Below are 25,430 nucleotides of genomic sequence, written 5' to 3'. Positions count from 1 at the left end.
AGATCTGAATCAAATCTCTAGTTTGGACATGGGACATTTATAATCTTTCACTCATGTCTTTCTACATGTCACAAGTTGTTATCACAGGAAAGTGGTAGTTATATTGTATAATCATAATTTATGATTACGAAATGCATCCAAAGTGCTGAGTTCTTTCGTGATGTGCTACCCATATTGTCTCATTAATTGTCACCTTGTATTAATCATGTTTTTAGTATTTTCTGTATTTTATGATGCCTTGACATCTGGGAGGCTTGCTAATACTGGATAAACTGCCCTTTCTAGGGTTAGCTAATTCCTAGAAGCAAGCAACTTGCCTTCAGCATGTCTTTTATAGGCAAACCAATCAAGTATGAGCCCATACCCCAAACCACCTTTTTTTTATTCAACTGTTACACACCAATATATTTCCTCTGCCCTAACTCACCTCAGGAACACTAGATACCACCATTGTAGCCCAGAGTCTGCCAAAATTACTCGAACAATCTGATCCTAAGCTTGCTCAAACTCACCAACCCTGCCTCACCCACTCCTTCTCATGGAGACTGCAGCTGAGGCTCTGGGCTTTTGCTTTCTCTTCTCTTGACTTTTCTCTTCTTGACCCACCCTAGTGCTTTCGTTCGTGGCTCTGCACGTCCTCTCCTCTTGGGAATGATAAGAAATAAATAAATTCTTTCAAGGAAGCTGTCTCCATGTCTATCAGCATACTAGATCTCAAAACAAAATCTTGGGGAAATTTCAAGACATCCCCACCCCCATAAGATAGGTATTAATAGGTACCAGTCACACAGCTGGAGGCTTGAGGAATCAGTATTCAAAGAGACAGTCCAAATTCAGAACAAACACTCTTAGTACTCTTAATCTGTCCTCATACAATTTGTCTTCATGTATGTGGATATATATCCAAGAGGGGTTTAATTGGGAGTCTCCCCATCATGGTACTCAAGCAAACATTTCTTAGAGAACCCCCAATATAAACCACTGTAGTGCTTGTTCATTGTGAACCTCACCTCTGTTTTCTTTCCCACTCCAAATTGGTTGGGCTTCCTACTCTATAATTGGAATACAGGCCCCTAGCAATGCCTTACACATGAGTGAAGTCTCCCCTACAAAACTGCAGACTGGCAAAGATTAACATAAGGATTAGGTCACTGCAGTCATTTCTCTGATTCACTAGCTCTTGAATTCAGCCATTTATTCACCCACAAATATTGAAGTTGGGAAGCCAGCTTACAGAAGAGAGCAAACACAATAAGCCCTGTTCTCTAGAACTCCAGATACCCATAGTTGGGGAAAGCCAGCCCAGCAAAACACAGATACTTATCCCTTCCTTAAAAGAAATATTTATTACATATTATTAAGAATATATATGGGGCACCTGAGTAGCTCAGTGGGCGTGGCCGACTTCAGCTAATGTCATGATCTCACAGTTTGTGGATCTGAGCCCCCTGTTAGACTCTGTGCTGACAGCTCAGAGCCTGGAGCCTGCTTAGGATTCTGTGTCTCCCTCTCTCTGCCCCTCCCCTACTCACGCTCAGTCTCTCTCTCTCTCTCTCTCTCTCTCGAAATAAATAAACATTAAAATATTTTTTAATAAAAAAAATAAAAAAAAAGAATATATAATGTCTTGCTTCAACTTATCTCTGCTGCTCTTCTTTTCTTGTCCCTTCTGTTCTTTTCCCAGCTGGACTTGTTCCCCAACAACTTTTCCCACTTCAAACAATCCTTCATAGATAAGGTTAGCATTTAGCAACAGCCCCATTTGCATTTCCTGAGAATCACTAGGACCAGACCTACAGGTGCATTAGTAGGAAATGCCATCTGAGCCCACTACAACCAAGTGGCAAGTGCTGACCCAACCCCATGCCACCATCCCCCAGGGTTCGAGATACAAAGTATGTAATTGAAGAAAATCATAAGCACAGTCTTATGTTCTCAGCTTTACTCAGGTTAAAGCACTGAAAAAAGGCTTTACAGTCTGGTGATAACGGATAAGAGCATCTCAGAGTTTAGAGGATTTCATATAATGTGTATACAGAAAACCCAGGTACACTCAAATCTTAAGGAAAGATGTATGCCATTAAAACTGGCAGGTGGTTCCAAAGTAAGTAGTTTGGCTGCTTTTTGAGGCCTGAGCCTCTCTTCTGGGCATCTTTTCTCCTCCCAAGGTTGTAGCCCAAGAAATCAGGATGAGTGTCCTGCCTAACTCCTGCCTTCATTAATATCTCCTCTCTGGAAAGGAGACGGTATGTGTTTTTTACTATATTAAAAGATATAAAGCATACATAGCAACACTGGTGATACATATTCTTTTTTCCTGAGGTGTAATGCTCTCATTAAAAACTTTAAGCCTAAGAATGTATGTGGGCTCCCATTTTACAAGGGAGGATAGGGCAGTATTTATTTGTGTTCAGTCCCTCATAACCAAGAGCAGGTATGATGTCTTTGTATCCTTAAACAGCTAAAGTAATGAACAAGAGTTTAAAGCTTATTTTTGAATTAAATTCCATTGTTCAGAGCCCTGCTTAATTTAACAAAAGGATGTGAGAAAGAATAAAGAAAATGCACATAGCAACCATTAAATTATTATATAGAGTATAGGCTATGCTTCTGTCAGGTATGAAGTGGCTTCTGCCAGGAGTGACAAGAAAAGTGACAGGAAAGGCCCAAAGAAAGCCTGAGCACTCTGGTTTAGAACTGAACTAAATTAATCTAAGCCCCAAAGAAACTGATAAGTTGGCATTTAGGATAGCCTATCCACCAAGTCCCCTCCCAATACCATTATGGGGCCAATTCATGTTGAGAGCATAAAGCCATAGAGTTTCTGAAAATCAACTCTAATACTTTTTAGGATCTCCATGTGTTTTTCCTATCTCTTACTTTTTTTTTTTTTTTTTTTTTTTTTTTTTTTTTTTACAATAAAATACTTGAATAATACGCATGGAGTAGGTTGTGGACCATTCTGTATGTTGTACAGTAAGAAGAAATTCAGAATTGCCAGTTTGGGAGACAGAGTCTGGAGCCAGGCGTAGCTCAGAGGTGGGTCATCTGAGCAGAGAGTGTACTTCATCTTTTTACAAAAGCTTCGGGGAGCTCTGCCATAGTACTGTATGCAGCTTGGCGGGGTGGCAAACAGCGACAGTGGCGAACACGCACACACCAGTTTAGCTACCTCCTAGGAAATGATGTTCAGTTCTCCAGGGCAGGGTCTGCCAACTTCTGCTTGAGCACGGGGAGGGAAGGTGCGAGCATCAATTTTTCATTTGCTGCTCCCCCCTGCCCCCCCGCTACTGAACTCTCTCTTCCCTCACTCCCCTCCCCTGCCCCCCCCCCACTCCGCCCCTTGCAGGAGAAGCCACCGAGAGGGGCGCGGCATCCTCTTGGCTAGCTTGGGTGTCAGGGGGAGAGGGAAGCCAGCTGCTGCACCTGCCTCCCGCCGCTCCGCGATACAGCCCGTGTGGCCGCGGCAGGGGTTAAGGTGGGCGCCCGCGCCCCGAGCCCCGCGCCTCGCGCCCACCCGCCGGGATGAGCGCGCAGTCCGCCCGCTCGCTCGGCGCCGGCCCAGGAGAAAGTGGCGGTCAGTGATGGAGCTGCTGCCATGACAACCCAGGCGGTCGGGGCCCGCGCGCTTCTGGACTGCTCCCGGGAGGAAGGCGGCGCGGAGGCCGGGGGCGGCCTCTGAGCGTGGCGTCCGCGCGTCCCCGCGTCCCGTGCCACGTCCCCGGAGGAGGCGGGGGCGCCGTCCGCCAGCTCCCCGTGCGCCGGGAGCCTGCGCCGGGCGGCGCTCCGCGGGCTGGAGACGCGGGCCGGGCTGGCCACCAGTCGCCGCCCGGGCTGCGGTGGAGGACGCCCAAGGCACCGACGGATCCTCGGGCTGAGACGGCCGCCGGTCCCCGCGCTGGAACTTTTTGCCGCCTTTGGGTTCCAGATTCGAGACTCGGGCTGGTCTATAAATACATCTATACATGTGTGTGAGCTAATAAAACATTTTCTCCTCTCCTTGAAGCGGCAGCTTTTAGGACATCTCTTTTATGTCAGAGACACTTGCCTTGCTTCTTTGGGTTATAAACTTTTGATGCCAGACCTCTGCAGAACGTGCCCAACTGAATCTTAAAGTAGCATCTTGAAGAGAGAGGCAGAGAAAGAGCAATCTGTGACCTTCATCCCTGCACCTTCCTTCTTCCTCTCCCTTCCCGGCTGCCTCCCTCTTCCCCAGGGGAGCGTCAAGAAAGCTCTTTTTGGATGCAGGAGGGGGCATCTGGTTCTGCTAGGCTGGAAAGCTGAGGCAGGATTTGAGGAAGAATCATTAGACTCCGGAGAGCCTGGACTCGTTTCTCCTCCTTCCCCCTCTCTGCTTCTGGCTTGCTCCATCCCCTTTCCGTCTCCCCACACCACCGCCTGAGACCCGCTGGTGTGCGGGGCGGGGGACAAGGACCGTGCCTCTGCTGGAGTTCTGGGAAGTTGTGGCTGTCGAGGATGGGGGTCTGTGGGTACCTGTTCCTGCCCTGGAAGTGCCTCGTGGTCGTGTCTCTCAGGCTGCTGTTCCTTGTACCCACAGGAGTGCCCGTGCGCAGCGGAGATGCCACCTTCCCCAAAGCTATGGACAACGTGACGGTCCGGCAGGGGGAGAGCGCCACCCTCAGGTAGGGAGATGTACTTCAGCGGGGGACTGAGCCCCTTGGATGTGAGGATGTGGGTAGGGGCCAGCCAGACGGAGAAAGAGAGAGAGGGAGCATAGGTTTGGGTGGGGAATTGGGCGTGTGAAGGGCCTTTCTGCAGCCCCAAGAGTTGCCCACTTGAAGACTGTGCCTGCCAACACCTATTTTCCTGGACACGTTTGTCATTTGTTCTGGCTTTTCTGGTCCAGGATGGGATCCAGGACAGTGAGGTCGGTTCTTGGGACTCCATGTATCTATGGGGCAATGACATGGCTAGATTCACTTTTGCCCTGGCACCAAGGTGAGAACGTGAGAGCCCTGCCAATTGCAGTAGTGGGGGTTAGTCTAAGATCACTGAGAGCTTTGGTGGCTCTCTCACAGACCAGAAGGTATGTGACAAAGCAAGATAGTCTTCCGGATGGGATGGCTTGCTCCTACCAGAGAGATACCAAAATGTCAGGCTCTGGAATTGCCAGTGCTGGGCCATGGCCCTTTATGAGTCTGCTCAAGATGCATCCATCCATGTCAACCGTGTGTGGTGCTCCTGGGACCCCTATTATAAATTATGAGGGCAGTTTTATCTTTGCAGGCTATGGCCAAGGAGCAGAAACGTGTAGCTTTTATGCAACGACATCACTCCTGTGCGAAAAGCACAATAGAAAGCTTTTTGTTTTACCTTAATGAGTTACAGAGAATCACTTACATGCTCCAGGCAGAGGGGTGGAGATTCTTGGAATATGAACCTTTGGGGACTGGGCCCGCTGCAGCAGAGACTTTAATAAAAATGCAGCCACCACTTTCCACCAGCTCAGCAGATATCATCTTTTATCCCTTTAATGAGGCAGTTCTGGTCCTGGGAGACAGATTCAGGGACGTCCCAGCTTAACTCTGGCTCACAGTGTACACAGGCTGAATGTGTTTGCCCTGTCTATGACTTTGATGGTTATGGTGAAAATAAAACATGCTGTCCCAGATTCTGCAGCTGAGAAGTCTGGCTTCTCCAAGGAACAACTGGGGATGGGGCTTCCTTCTTGTTCCTTTGGCTTTCCTGGTTGAACTCTTTCTGTTTCTGGACAAGCTGCTCCCTGGGTAAAGAAAGAAGAGACCTCTTGGGACACTGGCTATTCTTCCCTAAACTCCAGGTTAAGGTTGGATTCTTGCCACTTTGGGAGATTCTTAGCTGCATCTTCTTTTGAGGAAGAGAACAGGCTTTGCAGTCCTGTCTCCTGGTGCCCTGGGGGCCCTGGAAGAAGAGAGAAAAAGGGAGGCTAGGGAAAGACTCCCCTCCCTAACAGCAGGAGGGGAAACCCTTCAAGCCATGTGGGCACTCCTCAGCCTGTCCCAGACTAGAGTGCAATGTCTGATTCAGTGTCCCAAGAAGTTTCAGGAGCCGAATCCCTAAGAATTAACTTGTGGGATACACATTTGCAACACACCTGTCGACTCAAAGATAAGAATGGTACGTGGGCTACAACACGCATTAACCATGGAAATGTTGGTAAATGTTAGCAGATGTGAGGGGATGTCGATGCTGCCACCCACCTGTCTTTATCTTCTAATCTAGTATTGGGAGCAAAGAGGCATAGCACCAAATAAGGCCTTCTTACTGAATCTTCCAAATCTTCTGTCCCTTTCCTGCCCCTGAAAGTTAACGCAGAAAACTTAAAAAAACTCCAGCTTTCTGCTTTCTGGGATGCAGTAGGACTATTCCACCAGCAGAGGGCCAGCTTTGCTCTACCTTTTTTTTTTTTTTTTTTATTTTTTTTTTTATTAGCTGCTGGCCTGGTTTCCTGATCTTCAATTCAAATGTTCAGCAGCTGGGCTCCGTAATGGGAATGGGAATAAAAACGGGAAAAGCTGAATAGTTGCTTTTTGTGCTTTGTGGAGGAAAAAAAAAAAAAAAAAAAAAAAACCTTACATGTGCGAGTATAACTGTTATCTGTTACCTGATTGCATGCTTTAGTTTTTAAAAAGTAATTACGGCTTGTGTTGATTTTGCCTCTCCTTCTCTGTATAATTTGCTCTGAAATAGAGATTCAGCACATTGTCCACATTGTAATCTCTTTATATTCTCTTCCTTTTGCCTCTTGTGTTCTTCTCTCTTATTACTTTAATCTTCATTTTTATCAGGTGACTCCAAATTACATGCTTTTGCCTATAATGTGTTCTCTTCTCCCTTTTTTGTCTTCATCATTTAATTTTTATTAATTTCTGATTTTTTAAGGTTTTGATTTCACTCCTGTCAGAATGTTTCTTAAAACAACATACAAATCTCCTGAAGTTTTCTGGGGGTCCCAATCCCTCTCCAAATTTGTGTGCACTTCTGCTTTATTGGCTAACAGCTGGGTGCCCACGTCAATGGAAAATTTATTTGTCAGTACTCAGAGGGGGAGTCCTGGCTTCTAGTCTCAGGAAGTCCTTAGCCTCAACTCCAGATAAATGTATCATGTTTTATTTTGTGTTGTATTTTTCTCTTAAAAAATTGTAAGTATGGTCACACTTCAGTCTCCTTAAAGATGTTCCCTTGGGAATGCAGGGTTTGGACATTTAGCGTTCTGAATGCATCAAATATGCAAGAGTTATTGAAAAAAAATAGAATGATTCCCAGGCCTGTCAGCCAGACAAAGTCTTTTCGTATGTGGCTGCCCTGGATCAAAATATCCCAAGTCTCTATAAATCTTGAATGAAGTCACATAGGAGGCTAAAGACCTAGTAGAAAAGCAAAGGAGTGGGGAAAACTGGGTCCCTGTTTGAATTTTCCAATGAGAAATAGCAAGGCTCAGAGAAGGATGATTTCCTTCCTTGGAGATATCAGTTTTGTTTTGATAGATCTTTGATTGTATTGAAGGACATTAGGAAGTGATGTGCCAGAGATCACACTGAAGTTTTGAACGTGGATAAAACTCATTTTCTATAAGTGAGGCAATATTATCTTCCTCATAACTACTTCACAGGGCTGCTTGAAAAGTAAAAATAATTATTTGAATATTGAGTAATTTTGCCTTCTTGGAAGAGAGATGATATGGAAAATGAAGGTGGTATTCACTATGGCTGAATTATAGCTTCTATGAATCTGATTTGAATTCATTATTACAAATGGGCCCTCTTGGCCAGAATCATTTCATTACAATTATCTGCTGTTGGGTTAAAAATGTTCTGTGCCTTTCCATTAGATTAGATATGACAAGTATCTAGAAGTCCTACGTCTGAATCAGTGCCCCATCAGGAAAAGAGTCCAGGATGCTCAGTGTGGTCAGTTGGGTCCTATTAAGCCATTTCAGTTACATGGATGATACCAAGATGTGCTTTCTTCCTGGGTCTCAATCTCCTCTAAATTTGTTTTAGTTACTTAGTCGAACCACATCATCTGTATACAGGAGTATTGTGAGGAGCTTAAGTAGGATGGAGGTAGGGCTTGCTGCTGTAACAAACTGGTGCACTAATGGCAAAACTTCCCACTAACATACTGTATGTATGTATGTATGTATGTATGTGTATTATATGGCAGGATTATCATTTTTGCTGATCCAGGCTTTGTGATCTGGGATTATGCTTAATAATTCTTTTCTAAAATGTCCCTACATTTTCGTTTGGTGTTCTGAGCTAATCCATTTGGAACCAAGTATTTGAGGGTTAACTACTGCCAAGGAATAATCTGAGCAGCAGGATTTTGCCCAAGCAACTGGGGCAGTCAAACTCCCAAGGACAATGCACTGTTGTTTGCCTTGGTGTTTTTCTCTATTTTGCACTCACCCTTAGTGGCTTTTCTCTTTGTGAAAATTAGAAAACTCAGAGCAGCCACTCTATTGTTGGAAATAGGTGCACGACTTGTGCACATTGCAGTATTTAAGTTGCCCAAGCTGAATAAGGTCATGGGTAAGTGCAGAGTCTTCACTATCGGTCTGGGGAGATGAAGACATAAAAGGACACTGAAGCACGTACTGGTCTGTAAGGAACCCCGCATATGGTGATGCTGCCCTGAGCTGCACACTGGAGTTTCCTGGGATGCTTTAAAAAAATTCTACCGCCAGCCTTCCAGACCAATGAAATCAAAGTCTCTGGAGTTAGGCTAGGAGTGGACTTGTGAGATTTAAAAAATCTCCTCCATTATTTCTAGTGTGAAACCAGAGTCAGGAACCACTTCTCTTTCCTTTCCTGCCCCCAGAGCATCTGAACAAGTGGTTTTCCAGGGACCCTACCTCTACTTAAGTGTCTCCCACGTGCATGCACGTACATCACCACTCCCGGGCTGTGTTAGTGCTCTAAAAGAGGCACTGAGTTCAAGGGCCTGAGTACCTGGGTTTGATTCTTATTCTACCCTCAATAGCTACATGATTTTGGGCACTTCGGTCCAACGGTGTATATCTAGAAGCAATGTCTGCTCAGTGTGTGACGTCAGGTGAGATGAAGTATATGGTATTATTCTAACTACAAAGCAATGTATACACCCAGGTTGTCACTGGTGCTACATGGGACTCCTCAATAACAGCCCATAATACTCTCAGTCTTTTACAGTTTCATGTGCTCTGCCTTCTCCCCCTTCCACCCTCTCCCCCCATATATGTACAAACATTTAAAATGTGCTAGTTTCTTCCCACTTCCCCTCAGCATTCTGCTTTACCCTTGAGGACAAGAATTACCTTCAGTTCCAATACCATTTGCTAAGTATCTCTGTTCTAGCAGATATACACCATGGGCCTATCATTTAGGTGTGGGCACAGTTAGACGGGGAGTTCCTGGAGGTTACGAGCCATGTGTTATGTACCAAGTACAGATATCATGATGGATACAAAAGATTAACAAATAAGTATTGTTTGGGGGCACCAGGGTGGCTGAGTCAATTAAGACTCCGACTTCAGCTCAGGTCATGATCTCGTGGTTTGTGAGTTAGAGCCCCATATCAGGCTCTGTGCTGACAGCTCAGAGCCTGGAGCCTGCTTCAGAATCCGTGTCTCCCTCTCTCCCTGCCCCTCCCCTGCTAGCACACTCTGTCTCTCTCAAAAATAAAATAAAAACCTTAAAAAAAAGTATTGTTTGAATGCTTGAATCCTTTTTAATGGGACTCAATCTTTTATCATGTATTATTACCTCTACAGCAATGAAGTGCCCATATATACACGGTTCCGTTCTTTTCAGAAGATGACGCTGGGACACTCAGGAACAGCAGTTGGTTAGAGGTCTTGGAGGGCTCAGGGGATTTGGGATTCTGCTTAAGTCCCTTGCCAGAAGGGGCACCTGAATCCACCAGTGGTCTCAGTCTGATCTGAAACTATGCAAAAGGCCCAACTATCCCTGAGGGCAAGATGCTGAACAAGGCAGTAGGATTGAGAGGAATGTTCTTTTTTTTTTTTTTTAATCTTTTAAAAAAATGTTTATTTATTTTTGAGGAGGGGAGGGGCAAAGAGAGAAGGAGACACAGAATCCGAAGCAGGTTCCAGGCTCTGAGCTGTCAGCACAGAGCCCAATGTGGAGTTTGAACTAAAAAATCTTTGGGGCGCCTGGGTGGCTCAGTCAGTTGAGCTTCTGACTTTGGCTCAGGTCATGATCTCAAGGTTTGAATGACCCTCCCCCATTCATGCTCTGTCTCTCTCTGTGTCAAAAATAAATAAACGTTAAAAATTTTTTTCAATATATGAAATTTATTGTCAAATTGGTTTTCATACAACACCCAGTGCTCATCCCAAAAGGTGCCCTCCTCAATACCCATCACCCACCCTCCCCTCCCTCCCATCCACCATCAACCCTCAGTTTGTTCTGAGTTTTTAAGAGTCTCTTATGCTTTGGCTCTCTCCCACTCTAACCTTGAGAGGAATGTTCTAAGGGGCAATAGACTTATATATTTATTTTTTTTTTTAATTTTTTTTTTTAACGTTTTATTTTATTTTAGAGACGGGGGAGACAGCATGAATGGGGGAGGGTCAGAGGGAGAGGGAGACACAGAATCGGAAGCAGGCTCCAGGCTCTGAGCCATCAGCCCAGAGCCCGACGCGGGGCTCGAACTCATGGAACGCGAGATCATGACCTGAGCCGAAGTCGGATGCTTAACCGACTGAGCCACCCAGGCGCCCCAATAGACTTATATATTTAGAAGTGAGGCTGTATCTGCGAATTGCCTTGCTGGAGTCGCGAGGAGATACACAGAGCAGGAGGTAGTAGGGAGCAGACAGGGATTCTAGCCTGGAAGTTGGTGTGTCAGCACTGGGGCAAGGCTGCAGGAGTCAGCAGGCTGGGGTTGGGGGGTCGCAGGGCTGCCTGGTTGCTGATGCTCCCTGACTCTCTTTGAAGTCACTGATTGGTTGGAATCTGTGTGCTTCTCCCAACACATACACCAGGTTCTGCATGTCAAAGCAGGGGAAGGAAGTTTTAAAGTGTTCATGACATATGCTCCATTGGCTTTCTGGATTGCTGTGGAAAACTCAACACTTCTTGTCATAAGCCTTTTTGTTCTTTTTTTTTTTTTTTTTCTTTTAGGTAAATTTGGCTCTTAGGTTCAGTTTCACTCTGTTCTTTCCTTCCAGCTTCTGAAAAGGGACTGTGCCCTTGGCCTGCTGACCATGCTTACTATGTGGTGGGCTCTGAGGGTGCTGGGGAAGACAACAGCACTGGCAGGCATGTGCTATAGATCTAATGGGGTCTGGTAGTGAGAGGAGGAGCCAAATAGGTCTTATTTGACCTTCCCAAGGGAGGACTTTGAAAATTACTTATTAGTGGGAAATAGTCTTCACAGTCCTGAGATAAGAGGAATTATGGACCAAGACATCTTTAGGGCCAGCAGAAATTTGCATTGTCTATTAAGTTAGGAACCAAGTATTAATCTTTTTTGATGTTTTAAAATTCAGACAAGAGAGCACCAGTTCATTTCAGATTTTTTTATTTGTTTATTATTTTCCCTGCAGGCAGTTGCTGTTGCTGATGGTGGGTCTAGTTGAATTGGAGAGAATGCCGGCATGGGGTGGGCACTGGGGGAGAGGCTGCATTATCAGTCCCTTCCCACCTCCCAGTAAATGGCACCTTCCTGCAGTTCTTTGTACCCTGGTGTATCTTTTTTAAGATGTGAAAATTGAATTTGTAATATCTCTGCAGCTCAGCACTTACCCTGCCTCAATCCGTGTGTCATTTCCTTGGTAGAGAAGGTTAGAGATGGGACATGTTTGAGCCTTATGTCACTCTCCCTGCAGGATCATACCACAGACCCTTTAATAAAATTGGCAAATCAGGGGAGCTTTTAAAACAAACACACTCTATTATCCATGATTAAGTGTGTGTCAGAGGCCAGACCAATTATTTATTGTTTCATGTGATTTTCAGAATAATTATTATCCCTAAATACAGCCTCAGAGGCTGAGGTTTAGAAGAGTTAAATCACTTGCTTTTGGTCACATGGTTATTATGTGTCTGTATTTGCTCCAGGAAGACGTTTTTCTTCTTCTCAGTTTTAGAGGAACCCACACCCAAGTATAGAGAACAGAGAAAGTTTCCATGTGCTGCCAGCAGGAAAAAAAAAAAAAAAAAAAAAAAAAAACAAAACACCCTTTCTGTGCCCCAGACCTGCGCCTGACAAAAGGTCAGGAAATCTGTGTTTCAGTTCAGGGCTGTGTGTTGATCTACCTTAGTGGTCTTTGCTTTCTGCTGCTCACCTCCCCTCACCTGCATGTGAGTCTGTTGTCTGGGGCAGGACTTGAAGCGAGATGCAAACAGTTCACAAAGAGACAGCTGCCAGGAGGGTCCAGGGTACTATCAAGCCAATCACTGGTGGTCTTCACTTTGAAGCTGTCCTACAGGTTGTACTCTCCTGTTGCATGACATCCCACAGTATGCCAGTGTCTCCAAGGACCCTGCAAACTAAGACAAAGTGAGCAGGTAATTGTTGACAAGAGTTCACCAATGCCAGAGCATTTCTTGTAAACCGTGAGGAAATGAGTGATTTATATGGAAGTATAGAATGAAGAGAAGTTATTTTTCTAAATCCTAAAATACATGTCATGTCACAATTCCCTGTCCCCATCCTTATATTTTAGTTTAAACCATTCAGCTGTGAAAACAGAGAACCACAAGCTTTGTACTCACCTTGCCTCTGATTCATACCCTGGAGGAAATCATGTGACCCCTTTTGGCCTCCTCTTCCCTGGAGACTGCACATTTTGCTTAAATCAAAGAGATGCTGAAGGACTTGACCTGGCTTCCCATAAAAGTGCTGATCAATAAAATGTTTAAAAATTAGTTTTGAATATTAAACATTTTCAGTGGATATGAAAATTTATGGCATCTCGATTAACCAAGTTTCCACTGCATAATGGGAACAAAGAATGTTTTATAGTTGTTGCTAAGTTTTCTGGCTAGCCCACAGAAGATTATTTAACTCATAATTATCCAAAATAAGATATACTAGCAATGAAGAATAATAGAAAACAATGTTGTTTTAGAAGAAGTAATTACACAAAAATGAGAAAAAAAATGAATATGACAATTTTCTATTTATCACGAATGCCAATGCTGAAGATAAGTAGGCATAATGAGAGGAAGATAATATGGAAACATTTTGTCAAAGATATTTCTGAATACTTTCAAAAGTTTGGAGTTTGTCTTGTTTCTGTTGTGCCAAATTCAATTTTAAGATGTATAGCTTTCATCTTATTGAATTCAAGTATATGTATACATTTGCCACTTCTCTGATGATTGGATTTTTTTCATAAATATAGATGAAGAAAGGAAGATACATATAGGAAATGAAAGACAAAAATGGAAAGAAGAGAACACGAGAGAAATTTTCCCAAGGTGTCAGCTAAGAGTTGAAGGAAGACACAGAACTAAAGAGGAAGGGATAGTGTGTAGTTGTGAGAAAACAAAACAAAACAAAACAAACAAACAAACAGCCTAAAGTGGAATTACCTAGTAGTCAGAGGTAGACAAAAGAAGGAGAAAGAAAGTGGTAGATAAGAATCAAGAATTACCAGGCCCCATCTGCTTAATATCTGGTGTGTGAATGCCTCCATCCCCTCTGTCCAGGTCATAGGACCACGCACACACGTGTCCAGTGCCCATGCTAAATCAAGGCAAAGAGCTACTTAGGGCTTAGATTCTCACTTGCTGCTAGGATCCAGCTCTTTCTGAACCTGGTTTCACACCTGTTCTGTAGCTGTTGATTCCCTTCTTGTTACTGAGTTTTTAGTCCATATCTTATTACTCTGCGTTGTACCTACCATAGGCCCTGGGTGATTTGAAGTCCTGCCCTGTCTTGCCAGGACCTCTTCTCCGAGAGACCAGGTCTACCCTTGACCCTACTCCTAGAAGCCTAGGTGTTCACAGACTTTGCAATGCTTACCATTTGCCCACCCACCCAAATGTCCGTTTTGGAGACCATCTCAGTGCACGTAGCATGTGAAGTCTAGGCCAAGTCATACTTGCTCCTGTGCAGTTAAACCATTTACTCTCAGTCTTTCTCAGATATGGATTGTCATATGAGCTATTTATCCACTTTGACTGGGATGGGTTGTGATTGATGCCATCACAGCATAAGGTCTCCTGGTCACTGTTTGGAACTTCCCACGATGGATAAAAGGCAGAGCCAGCTTCTCTTACACAAGAGGATTCAGTCAGTCAGGTGTTTTATGGGAGTGGCTGTGCTCACGTGGAGGTATATTCTATAAGACACTGTGTAAGAAAGAAAAGGGAATAATGGTATTCACCTTTGTATTTTGTTGTGCTTTCTGTGCCATCTGAAAATATTCCTCTTCCCCTTGTTGTTTTTACTACTTTCTCCATGTCTTTTGCTCAAAACATTAATATGCACTCTTGGCTTTTGTATCCCCAGTGTCCAGTACAATACCTAACATGTAGTAGTTGCTCCGGTTTGTTAAAAAGGTAAATATTTGTCCTTTATCTCTGTCTCTTTCTCCACCCGCACACATATGCGCGCGCACACACACACACACACACGTCTACTTTTTCTAATGAAGATATTCTCACCCATTTTGAGGTAATCGGGAAGTCGCTGAAATTACAACCAGAGATTCTGACATTTGAATCCTAGTTGAGATAATGACCTCTCCCTAGATAGTTGGTATTTAACTTGTCCTGTCTCCTCCTGCTTGTTATAATTGCAGTATTCACCAATTTCAACAATATTCTTAAAGGCACTGGCAGGAAATTCTGATCCGTTGCAAGGGAGGTGTGCCTTGCTCCTCCCTTTTTATCACAATTACAAAAGACATGAAGTATATCCAGCACATTCTGGAAGTATATCTGCAAACTTTAGGGGCTAGAAAAGCCAATGTGAGTAATCTAAAATTGTAGGAGACATTTTAGAATGAAGGGATTTATGGACCCATTTTCCCAGCCATTTGAAGTACAGCTGTTTCTGTGATAAGTTCTCACTGAGACATCCATGAATGTCTCAGGAGCCCATAGGTCTGCCTGCCTGGATAGGTACAGCAGGACCAGTTTACAGGTTGTTCTTGATTATATACCTCATTTATAATTGGATAGTCAGAGGCATTTAGTGAAATATAAAGTAAAGCATAAGCATAACCCCTATCAAAAGGTTTATAAACACAGATTTTACAGTGAAAAAGGTTCATTTCTAACCCCAGCTCTGGTGTGTATTGGGTCTATATGGTTGGAAATGACTAAGTTTCTCTAAGACCCAATTTCCTTATTTAAAAAAGAGGACTCTGTACCTACTTCACTGTGCTGTTAGGGAGGCATACATGGTATCCAGTTTGTAAGAACTTAAAGTCTGGCATGTAGTATGTTCACAATAAACAGTAGCATTACATTAAAAAATAAGTTACTGAATTAACAATTTTGTTTATTTTATTTTTTTGTTTTATTTTTGTATATTTTTTAAATGTTTATTTATTTTGAGAGAGAGAGACAGAGAGAGAGGAAGCACAAAAGTGGGGGCAGCAGAGAGGGAGAGAGAGAATCCCAAGCAGGCTCCATGCTGTCAGTGCAGAGCCCATCTTGAGCCTTGATCTTACAAACTCAGGTCATGACCTGAGCCGAAATCAAGAGTTTAACCAACTGAACCACCCAGGTGTCCCTTAAAATTTTTAAAAAGAAGGTTTTGTTAACCACTATATGCCAAGCACTATACTAAGCAGTGTGGATATTACATAGTTGAATTAATCCTAGACTCTCCTCTTTAAACACTTAACATCAAGTGAATGTATTAGCAGGATAAAGGGCCCACAGATCAGGAAGCAGGAGAGGAAAAGACAAGGAGAAAAAGGGAAAAGGGAAAGATAATTTACTTAAAATGCACCAAATTAAGTGTTCACTGAAACAAACTTGGACATTTGTATTCACCCATGTAACCACCACTCCAAATGGAACAGAACATTTTTATCATCCTCAATGCTTTTTGTATTACAGTAAAATATACATAACATGAAATTTACTTTTTAACTATTTTTAACTATTTATTTATTTATTTATTTATTTGAGAGAGAGAGAGAGCAAGCAGGGGAAGGGGCAAGGTGGTGTGGGCGGGGGGGGAACACAGAGAGAAAGAGAAAGAGAATCCTAAGCAGGCTCCACACTCAGCGCAGAGCCTGATGCAGGCTTCATCCCAGGACCCTGGGATTATGACCTCAGCTGAAATCAAGAGTTGGATGCTCAACTGACTGAGCCACCCAGGCACTCCCCCTTTTAACTTTTTTTAAGTATACAATTCTGTGACATCAAATATATTCACATTATGTACAGAAATTACCACTGTCCATGTCCAGAACTTTTCTCACCTTTCCAAACTCAAACTCTGTACCCATTAAACACTAATTCTCCATCCCCTACTTCCTGCAGCCTCTGGAAACTATCATCCCACTTTCTGTCTCTATGAATTTGACTACTTTGAGTACCTCATGTAAGTGGTATCATGCAATATTTATCATTTTGTAAATGTTCTGTTTCACTTATCATAAAATCTTCAAAATCCATCAATGTAGTAGCATGTATCATGATTTTTTTTCTTCTTAAGGCTGGATTATACACACACACACACACACACACACACACAGTATCTATATCAGTATGCCCATCAACAAGTAAACGGATAAACAAAATGTGATACATAATTTTGTTTATCCGTTTACTTGTTGATGGACATTTGGGTTGCTTCTACCTTGTGGCTCTTATGAATAATGCTGCAATGAACATGAGTGTACAAATATCTATTCAAGTCTTTGTTTTCAATTCTTTAGGTATATACCCAGAAGTAGAATTGTATATACCCAGAAGTGAATAATATGGCATTCTATTCAATTTTTGAGGAGCCATTGCACCAGTTTCCATAGTGGCTGCACCACTTTACGCTCCTTCCAGCAGTACATAAAGGTTCCAATTTATCTACATCCTTGCCAACACTTAATTGCTATTTTTTGATAATAGCCATTTTAATAGATAATGTGAGGTGTTATTTATTGTGGTTCTGATTTTCCATTTTCCTATAGATTAATGATATTAATATGATTATTGGGCATTTATGTATGTTCTTTGGAGACATGTCTATTCAAATTGATGGCACACTTTTTAATCAGGTTGTTTGTTCTTTTGGTTGTTGTTGAGTTGCAGGAATTCTTTATTTATTATGGATATTAATATTTTATCATACATGTGATTTTCACATGTTCTCCCTCTGTAGATTGCCTTCTCATTTTGTTAGTAGTGTCTTTTGATGCATAAACATTTTAAATTTTGAGGTCGTGCATTTTATGTGTTTTTCCTTTGTTGCTTATGCTTCTGGTGTCCTAACTAAGAAATCACTGCCAAATACAATATCATGAAGCTTTTTCTGTATGTTTTCCTTTTAAGAATTTCATAGTCTTTGCTCTTACATTTAGGTCTTTGGCCCATTTTGAGTTAATTAATGTATATGGTATGAGGTATGGTTCCAAATTAATTTTTTTGCATGTAGATATGTGATTTCCTCACCACCATTTCTTGAAAAGACCATTTTTTCCCCATTGAGCAGTCTTCATGCTATTGTTGGATATCATTTGAACATTTATGCAAGGGTTTACTTCTGAGCTTTCTGTTCTATTCCATTGGTCTATGCCTGTCTTCATGCCAGCACTATACTGGTTTGATTACTTTAGCTTTGTAGTAGGTTTTGAAATCAGGAAGTGTGAGACTTCAACTGTGTTCTTTGTCAAGATTGTTATAGTTCTTTGGGATCCTCTGATATTCCATATGTATTCTAGGATGGATCTCTGACATTCCATATCTATTCTATGATGGATCTTTCCATTTTTGCAAAACAAAACAAAACAAAACACCATCACACTGAAGTGTTCATAGGGATTGCATTGAATTTGTAGATACCTTAAAATAGTATTGACATCTTAACATCTTAAATGTCAACTTAAGTCTCCCAATCCATAAACGCAGGATATCTTCCATCAATTTTTGTCATCTTTAATTTCTTTCAGAAACATTTGGAAGTTTTTGGTGTATCTGTCTTTGACCTCCTTGGTGAAAATTGTTACTAAGTATTTTATTTTTTAATATTATTATAAGTGAAATTGTTATTTAATTTCCTTTTTGTATTGTTCATTGTTAGTGCATAGAAACACAACTAATTTTTATGTGTTGATTTTGTATCCTGTAATTTTGCCAAATTCATCTATCATTCTAACAAGTTTTGTTCAATCTTTAGGATTTCCTGCATATAAGGTTATGTCATCTGCAAATAGATAATTTTACTTCTTTATTTACAATTTGGATGGCTGTTAGGTATTTTTCTTGCCTAATTGACATGGTTAGGACTTCTAGTATGATGTTGAAATGAAGTGATGAAAGTAGGTATCCTTGCCTCACTTCTGATATTAGAGGAAAAGATTCAGTTTTTCATTATTTAATAAAATGTTAATTGTGAGTATTTCATTTATGGGCTTTATTATGTTGATGTAGTTTCCTTCTACTCTCAATTTGTTGACTTTTTACCATGAAAAAGTGTTTAATTTTGTCAAATACTTTTTCTGTATCAGTTAGATTATCTTTTTCCCACTTCATTCTACTAATATGGTGTATTACATTGATTGTTTTTCAAATGTTGAGCCATTCTTGCATTCCAGGAACAAATTCCACTTGGTCATGGTATATAATCTTTCAGGGTCCTGTTTGAATTCAGTTTGCTAGCATACTGTTGGGGATTTTTGCATCAATGATCATAAGAAATATTGGTCTATAGCCTTTTCATCTTGTAGTGTTTTTATTTGACTTTGGTTTTAGGATAATGCTGACATCATAGAATGAATTTGGAAGTGTTTCCTCCTCTGCAAGTTTTTGGAAAAGTTTGAGGATGACTGTTGTTAGTTCGCTAAATGCTTGGTAGAATTAACCAGTGAATCCATCTGGTCTTAGGCTTTTCTTTTCTGGGAGATTTTTGATTCAGTCTCCTTATAGTTATGTATCTGTTCAGATTTTCTATTTTTTTCAGGATTCCATTGAAGTAGGTTGTGTGCTTCAAAAAAATTTGTCCATTTCATTTAGGTTATCCAATTTGGTGATACAGTATTATTTACATTATTCTTACAATCCTTTTAATATCTGTAAGTTTGGTTTAGTATTCCTTATTTCATTTTTGATTTTGGTTATTTGAGAATTTTTTTTCTTAGTAGGTCTAGATAAATGTTTATTAATTTTGTTAATCTCTTCCAAGATCTAACTTTATAAAGTAATCTACACTCAACATGAACTCACAATCATAAGATCACGAGTCACAGACTCTACTGACTGAGCCAGCCAGACACCCCTCTCAAAGAACTAACTTTGTTAGTTTTGTTGGTTTTGTTGATTCTATTATTTTTCTATTCTCTATTTCCTTGATCTCTGACCCAATTTTCATTATTTCCTTTGGTATGTTGATTTTGTGTTTAATTTGCATAGAGGTCCCGTAAATTTCTTCTCTTAAACTATACTGCATGCCCAATGAGTGGAACAGAGGCAACTAAAACACCATGCTTTTCTTAAACAGAATAATGCATTTTTAAAAAATTTGACACTTACTTGGTTGCCAAAGATCTTTGATTGATTTTCAGAGTCCCTATAAAGTCACTCTATTCAGTTTCTAATTCCTTATTCAATGTTTCTGTGGGTAAAAAAGGACTTGAGGCTTTCTAGTCTGTTATCTTGCTGACATCGCCTTCCATGCCCTTTTGAAGTCAGTCCTTCAGCACTGGGCAGAAATCCATTTCCAGAAACTGTACATTAATTTTGTCTGTTCTGGAATTTCTTATAAATGGGATGATACTGCATTACACAGTACTTTTATATATGGCTTCTTTTTCTTAGTATAATGTATCTGAGATCCATGCATGTTATTGCATATAGTCATTCCTTTTTTGACTGCTGTATTCTATTGTATGGATATACCATTATTTTTTCCCTATTTATTTGTTGATGTCATTTTTTGTTCTTATGAATTAAGGTACAATGAATATTTGAATATAAGTCTTTAGGAGGAAATATATTTTCATTTTTCTTAGGAAATACCTAAGGATAGAATTTGAGTCATATGGTAAGCGTAGGTTTAACTTCTAAGGAAACAGCTAGACAATTTTCCAAAGTTATTATACCAACTTTATTCCCACCAGTAATATGTGGGATTTCCAGCTACTTCACAGTCTCAATATTTGGCATTGTAGGCTTAAAAAAAATTTATTTTTAGCCACATGAGTGTGTGTATTGAATAGTGTACCATTGTAAAATTTTAATTTGCATTTTTGAAGGATTAATGACATTCAATATCTTTCTGAGTGTTTTTCATATTGGTAATTCTTATATTTTTTCATAGACCAAGGGTGATTGATGTATTAATCCATCCATTCATTTAACAAATATTTCTTGGGGTGTTTGGGTCATATAGTCAGTTAAGTGTCTGACTCTTGATTTTGGCTCAGGTCATAATCTCATGATTTGTGAGTTTGAGCCCTGCATTGGGCTCTGCACCGACAGCATGGAGCCTGCTTGGAATTCCCTCTCTTCTTCTGTCACTGCTCCTCCCCCACTTGTGCTCTCTCTCTCCCTCTCAAAGTAATTAAACTTTTTTTAAAGGAGAAAGTATTCCTTAAAAAAAAACAAAAAAACTAATTCTGGAACATTATGTTCCATGTACTGTTTTCTAGGGAATGATATAGGAGCTGGAGTTATAGTGGTGAACAAAATAGACTAAGCTTCTGCTGTTATAGAACTTACATTCTAGGAAAGCCAGATATGTGATAAAATATAATGTTAATAGTAATGTATGTGTTAAAGAATAATAAAGTAAAGCAAATGAATTGAAAAAGACAGGTAGCTCTAATTTAGGTTAGAAACTGCTTATTTCATGTGGTAATATTTGAACAGAGTGCGGGAGTGAGCCAAGCAGATGTCTGGGGGAAAGGTTCCAAGGAACAGGAAAAACAAAAGCAGAGGGTTCATGGCAAGCATGTGTTCAACATATTCTGAGAATAGTGAGGAGGGGTTGGAACAGAGTAAGCAAGGGATTGAGTGATAAAGAATAATAAAGAGTCACAGACTAAGACTTTAAGTTCCTGGTTGAACAAAGCAGATTGGAAACCAGGACCTCTGTCCTCACAAGTAGAGAAACCTGAACAAACTGAAAATGAACAGCTCTTCACTTAGATCCATCAGAGAGCTGAGACCATGGGATAAACCTCCACCCTGAAACCTAGAGACAGGTAGATACAGAGAATCACAACATATTCTGAGGTGAAACCACTGCTTTAGTCAGATTCTTCTAGGAACACATAAAGGGTAATTGACTGCGAGAGATTGATTGTGGGCTACCTTGAGAAAAGTCCAGGTGTCTGAATCTCGGGGGTGGGGTTCACACTTTTGTGAGATGTACCTCCAGAGGCCCCAGCAGGTTCTCAGGGTGAAAATGGGAGAGATAGCAGGAGGAAGTAACCATTTTGAAGTAAACCCAGGACCTTCTATTCTCTTTAACAGAATCTTGCCCTCAAGGAAACTAGTTTACCAGAGCTTAACTACATTGGGGTTTGCTAATGCTTAAACTCCAAGGGAAAGGGGAATGCCCAACTCCAATCCCCTCTAGCTAAAAGGCAAAGAATAGTTTGGAAATCTATCACCAGAACCCGACTCAGATATTGCAGAGATGTTGGAATTATCAGATCGGAAATTTAAAATAACTATGATTAATATGCTAAGGACTCCATTGGAAAAAAAAAAAAAAAGGAAAACAGGCCAGAACAGATGGGTAATGTAATCTAAGAAATATAAATTCTAAGAGATAATAATAATAATAAAAGAAATGCTATAAAAATTGTTACAGAGGGGCACCTGGGTGGCTCAGTCGGTTGGGTATCCGACTTCGACTCAGGTCATGATCTCACGGTCTGTGAGTTCGAGCCCTGCATTGGGCTCTATGCTGATAGCTCAGACCCTGGAGCCTGCTTTGGATTCTGTGTCTCCCTCTCTGTCTGCCCTCCCCCACTCAAACTCTGTCTCTGTCTGTCTCAAAAGTGAATAAGTATTTAAAAAATTTTAAAAAGTTGTTATAGAAATGAGGAATGCCTTCTAACGGCTCATTAGTAGATGGGACATGGTTGAGGAAAGAATTAGTGAGTTTGAAGACAATGTCATTAAAAACTTCCCAAACTTAAAAGGAAAAGAGGAAAAAAAAGACTGGGTAAAAAAGAAACAGAACAGAATATTCAAGAACTTTGGGAAATTTACAAAAAATTGTCATGTCCATGTAATGAAAATATCAGAAAGAAAAGAGAGAAATGAATAGAAGATATATTTGGAACAATGACTAAGAATTTTTCAAGGTTAATGTCAGGCATCAAACCACAAATCTAGGAAGCGTAGAAAACACTAGGAAGGATAAATACCTAAACATAACAAAACAAAACAAAACAAAATCAAAACAAAAATTATATTCAAACTGAGGAAATTCAAAGGTAAAAAAAAGATTCTTGAAAGAAGCCAGAGAGGGATGTGCGGTGGGGGAACAGACATTTTAGTAGACCAAGGGTAAGAATTACCTCAGACTTCTCTTCAGAAACCATGCAAGCAAGAAGATAATGGAATGAAATATTAACTCCATCTGCCAGTATTATAGGTATAGTTGACTTTTTGGCAATGAAATTGTTCATTCTCTCTCTCTCTCTGTCTCTCTGTCTCTGTCTCTGTCTTTCTCTCTCTCTCTCTCTTTCTCACACACACACACACACACACACACTCACACACACACACCCACACACACACACAGACACTTCTTTTTTCTTCAATTGGATGTTAGTACCTCTGGGACAGGAATAGGATTTCAATTCATTTGTCTCAAATACCTACAATATTCTGCAGATGGAGCATATTAATCAGGTCTGCTTGACAAGAAGCTGGTAGATAGCATCTATCTCTCTGTTCTCATCTCCTTCCTCATTCTATAAGTAGGGGTAATGCTACATTTATATTTTTGTGACCATACAAAAATAGCAAAATAATAGACATAAGCAACTTTTATTTGTGTAATGATGTACAGTTTGCCCTTTCTCTTCCTGAAAAATTCTTTTGTAACCTCTTTCTACATATGAGAGGTCTTATTCATCTTTTAGCCCCCTAAATGTTACTTCTTCTGTAAATGTTCCCTGCTTTTCCTCAATAGCCTTTATCTCAATGGTTTCCAAGCCTTGCAAGCCTGGCTAGGCATCATAGTGACCCAAGAAGTATTTTAGAATGCATGTTCCTGTGCCCAGTGATAGACATATAGAGTTAAAAATGCTGAGACATATATTTAATAACCTGATCTTCATGCAACCAAAACTAGTTCTGTGTACTATTCTTTGGAAATATTGCATCTGTCTTTCTTAGTGTTTCTGAAGAGGATGCTGAAGGAATAAACTAGCTGTCTTCTCTCCCATATGTCAAGTTCTTAAATAATATTTACCTGTGTCTCACAATTGCAGGACTTAAGTTCCTGGAAGGCAGGGAAAATATCTAATTCATCTTTGAATCTATGGTTCTGAGTACAACCTATTTTTTTTTTACCTTAGTCATTTTGTAAACCTTATGAAAACCTACTCAAATTATTTAAACAAAGAAGTAGTCTCTGTTATAAGGACCATGGAACCCAAGAGAGGTGAAGAACATTGGCTTCTGAAAGGAGACAAATTAAGCCACTTTGTGTGCCTCTTTCCGTGTGGTCACATGGTCTCTTATTCCTGCTTTTCCTACACATCTGTTTTCTTTATCCCTTAACCTTTCAGCTTTCTGCATTTCCACAAGGTAGAATATGGCCACACTGCATCCTCTAAATTCATAATTCTCATTTTTTAAAAATTTTTAAAAATGTTTTCTTCATTCTTGAGAGAGAGAGAGAGAGAGAGAGAGAGCAAGAGCGGGGGAGGAGCAGAACGAGAGAGGGACACAGAATTCAAAGCAGGCCCCAGGCCCTGAGCTGCCAGCACGGAGCCCTACACGGGGCTCAAACTAACAAGCCGCGAGATCAACCGACTGAGCTACCCAGGCATCCCCATAGTTCTCATTTAAAAAAAATTAACGTTTATTTATTTTTGAGACAGAGAGAAACAGAGCATGAACAGGGGAGGGTCATAGAGAGGGAGACACAGAATCTGAAACAGGCTCCAGGCTCTGAGCTGTCAGCACAGAGCCCAACGCGGGGCTTAAACTCACAGATCGCGAAATCATGACCTGAGCCGAAGTCGGCCGCTTAACCGACTGAGCCACCCAGGCGCCCCCATAGTTCTCATTTTAAACTAGTTTCCACTGATTGTCTAGAATATCTTTCTCAATGTAAAATTTCCAGGAGATAAAATCTGATGGTCTCAGCTTGGGTAGAGCATACACCCCTACTCCAATCACTCCATGACTGGAGGAGGAAAATCCTTGGATATTTTAACTCCAAGTAATAAAACATAACACTTTTAAGTGATGTACATCACTTTTAAGTGGGGTAAATAATGGCAATATTTCTAATCTGACTTGATGAGGATGCTGGAGGGAGGCAGTTCCAGGGTTGAGTGCTGAGGTCATTGCCTTTTATGGCCACAGCATTGCTGGAGTGGCTCCAGGCATCACATTCTCACACAACAGAGTCTAGAAATAGTCATTAAGGGCTTGTGGGTGTTTCTTTTCAAGATATTTTCCAGAAAGTCCTTCTCAGCAGATTTATATGTCTAGGCTCTATCTGGAAGAGTGTGCTTGGGAAATAGGCATTTTGGGTTTTCGACACCTACAGTGGGAGGCAGACCCCATCAGCAAGTTATTGGTGGGAAGTTTTTGGGTTGGCAAATTGTAATGTAGTGGTATAAATGTGGCTTGCTAATGTGGTTGGAGGGACAATAGAGGAGAAAGTGGTCAGAATTCTCAGAGAATGGTAGGTTATGGCCTGGGCAGGCCCCCGCTAGGTGCTTTAATTTAATACAGGTGGGTTGAAGGGACAAACCAAAAAAATCCATGTCCAATTTGACCCCTGTGGTCCAATCTGATAAAAAAAGAAAACACCAAAGGTGCCTCGCTTTATATGGTCACTGATGACATCTGAAACAATACATACACATTTCAAAAAACAAAAACTGAAAGGAACATGAGAATCAGGAAGACTCAAGGCCAATGAAAGGAAGTTGTAAACAGCACCCCACACTAATCAGAAGAGGAAAGAGGCATGGTAGAAGGAAATGGGGGGAAGCAAAAGGGATGGAGAGAGACAACCAAGTTGGGTGAAAGGAAGCCTTGGGGAAAACAGTGCGCAGTGGGAAGCTTCTGGAACTGAATGGGTCAGAGCAGTAC

General features: G+C 41.1%; 1 protein-coding gene across 2 annotated transcripts in view; it reads left to right on the top strand.

Moving 5' to 3' along the window:
* The first annotated feature begins 4,473 nt into the window (after positions 1–4,473).
* The window catches only part of OPCML (opioid binding protein/cell adhesion molecule like), a 499,188-nt gene continuing 478,231 nt past the window's right edge, over positions 4,474–25,430 (top strand). For both annotated transcript variants that reach the window (XM_042906219.1, XM_042906218.1), the window contains exon 1: positions 4,474–4,643. In XM_042906219.1, coding sequence (XP_042762153.1) covers positions 4,477–4,643 — 167 coding nt within the window. In that variant the 5' untranslated portion in view covers positions 4,474–4,476. The remainder of the gene's footprint in view (positions 4,644–25,430) is intronic.

Source organism: Panthera leo, chromosome D1, assembly GCF_018350215.1.
Source record: "Panthera leo isolate Ple1 chromosome D1, P.leo_Ple1_pat1.1, whole genome shotgun sequence".
In the NCBI taxonomy this organism is placed as follows: domain Eukaryota; kingdom Metazoa; phylum Chordata; class Mammalia; order Carnivora; family Felidae; genus Panthera; species Panthera leo.
The sequence above is the reverse complement of the archived record's forward strand: the minus strand, read 5'-3'. Positions and strand labels throughout refer to the sequence as shown.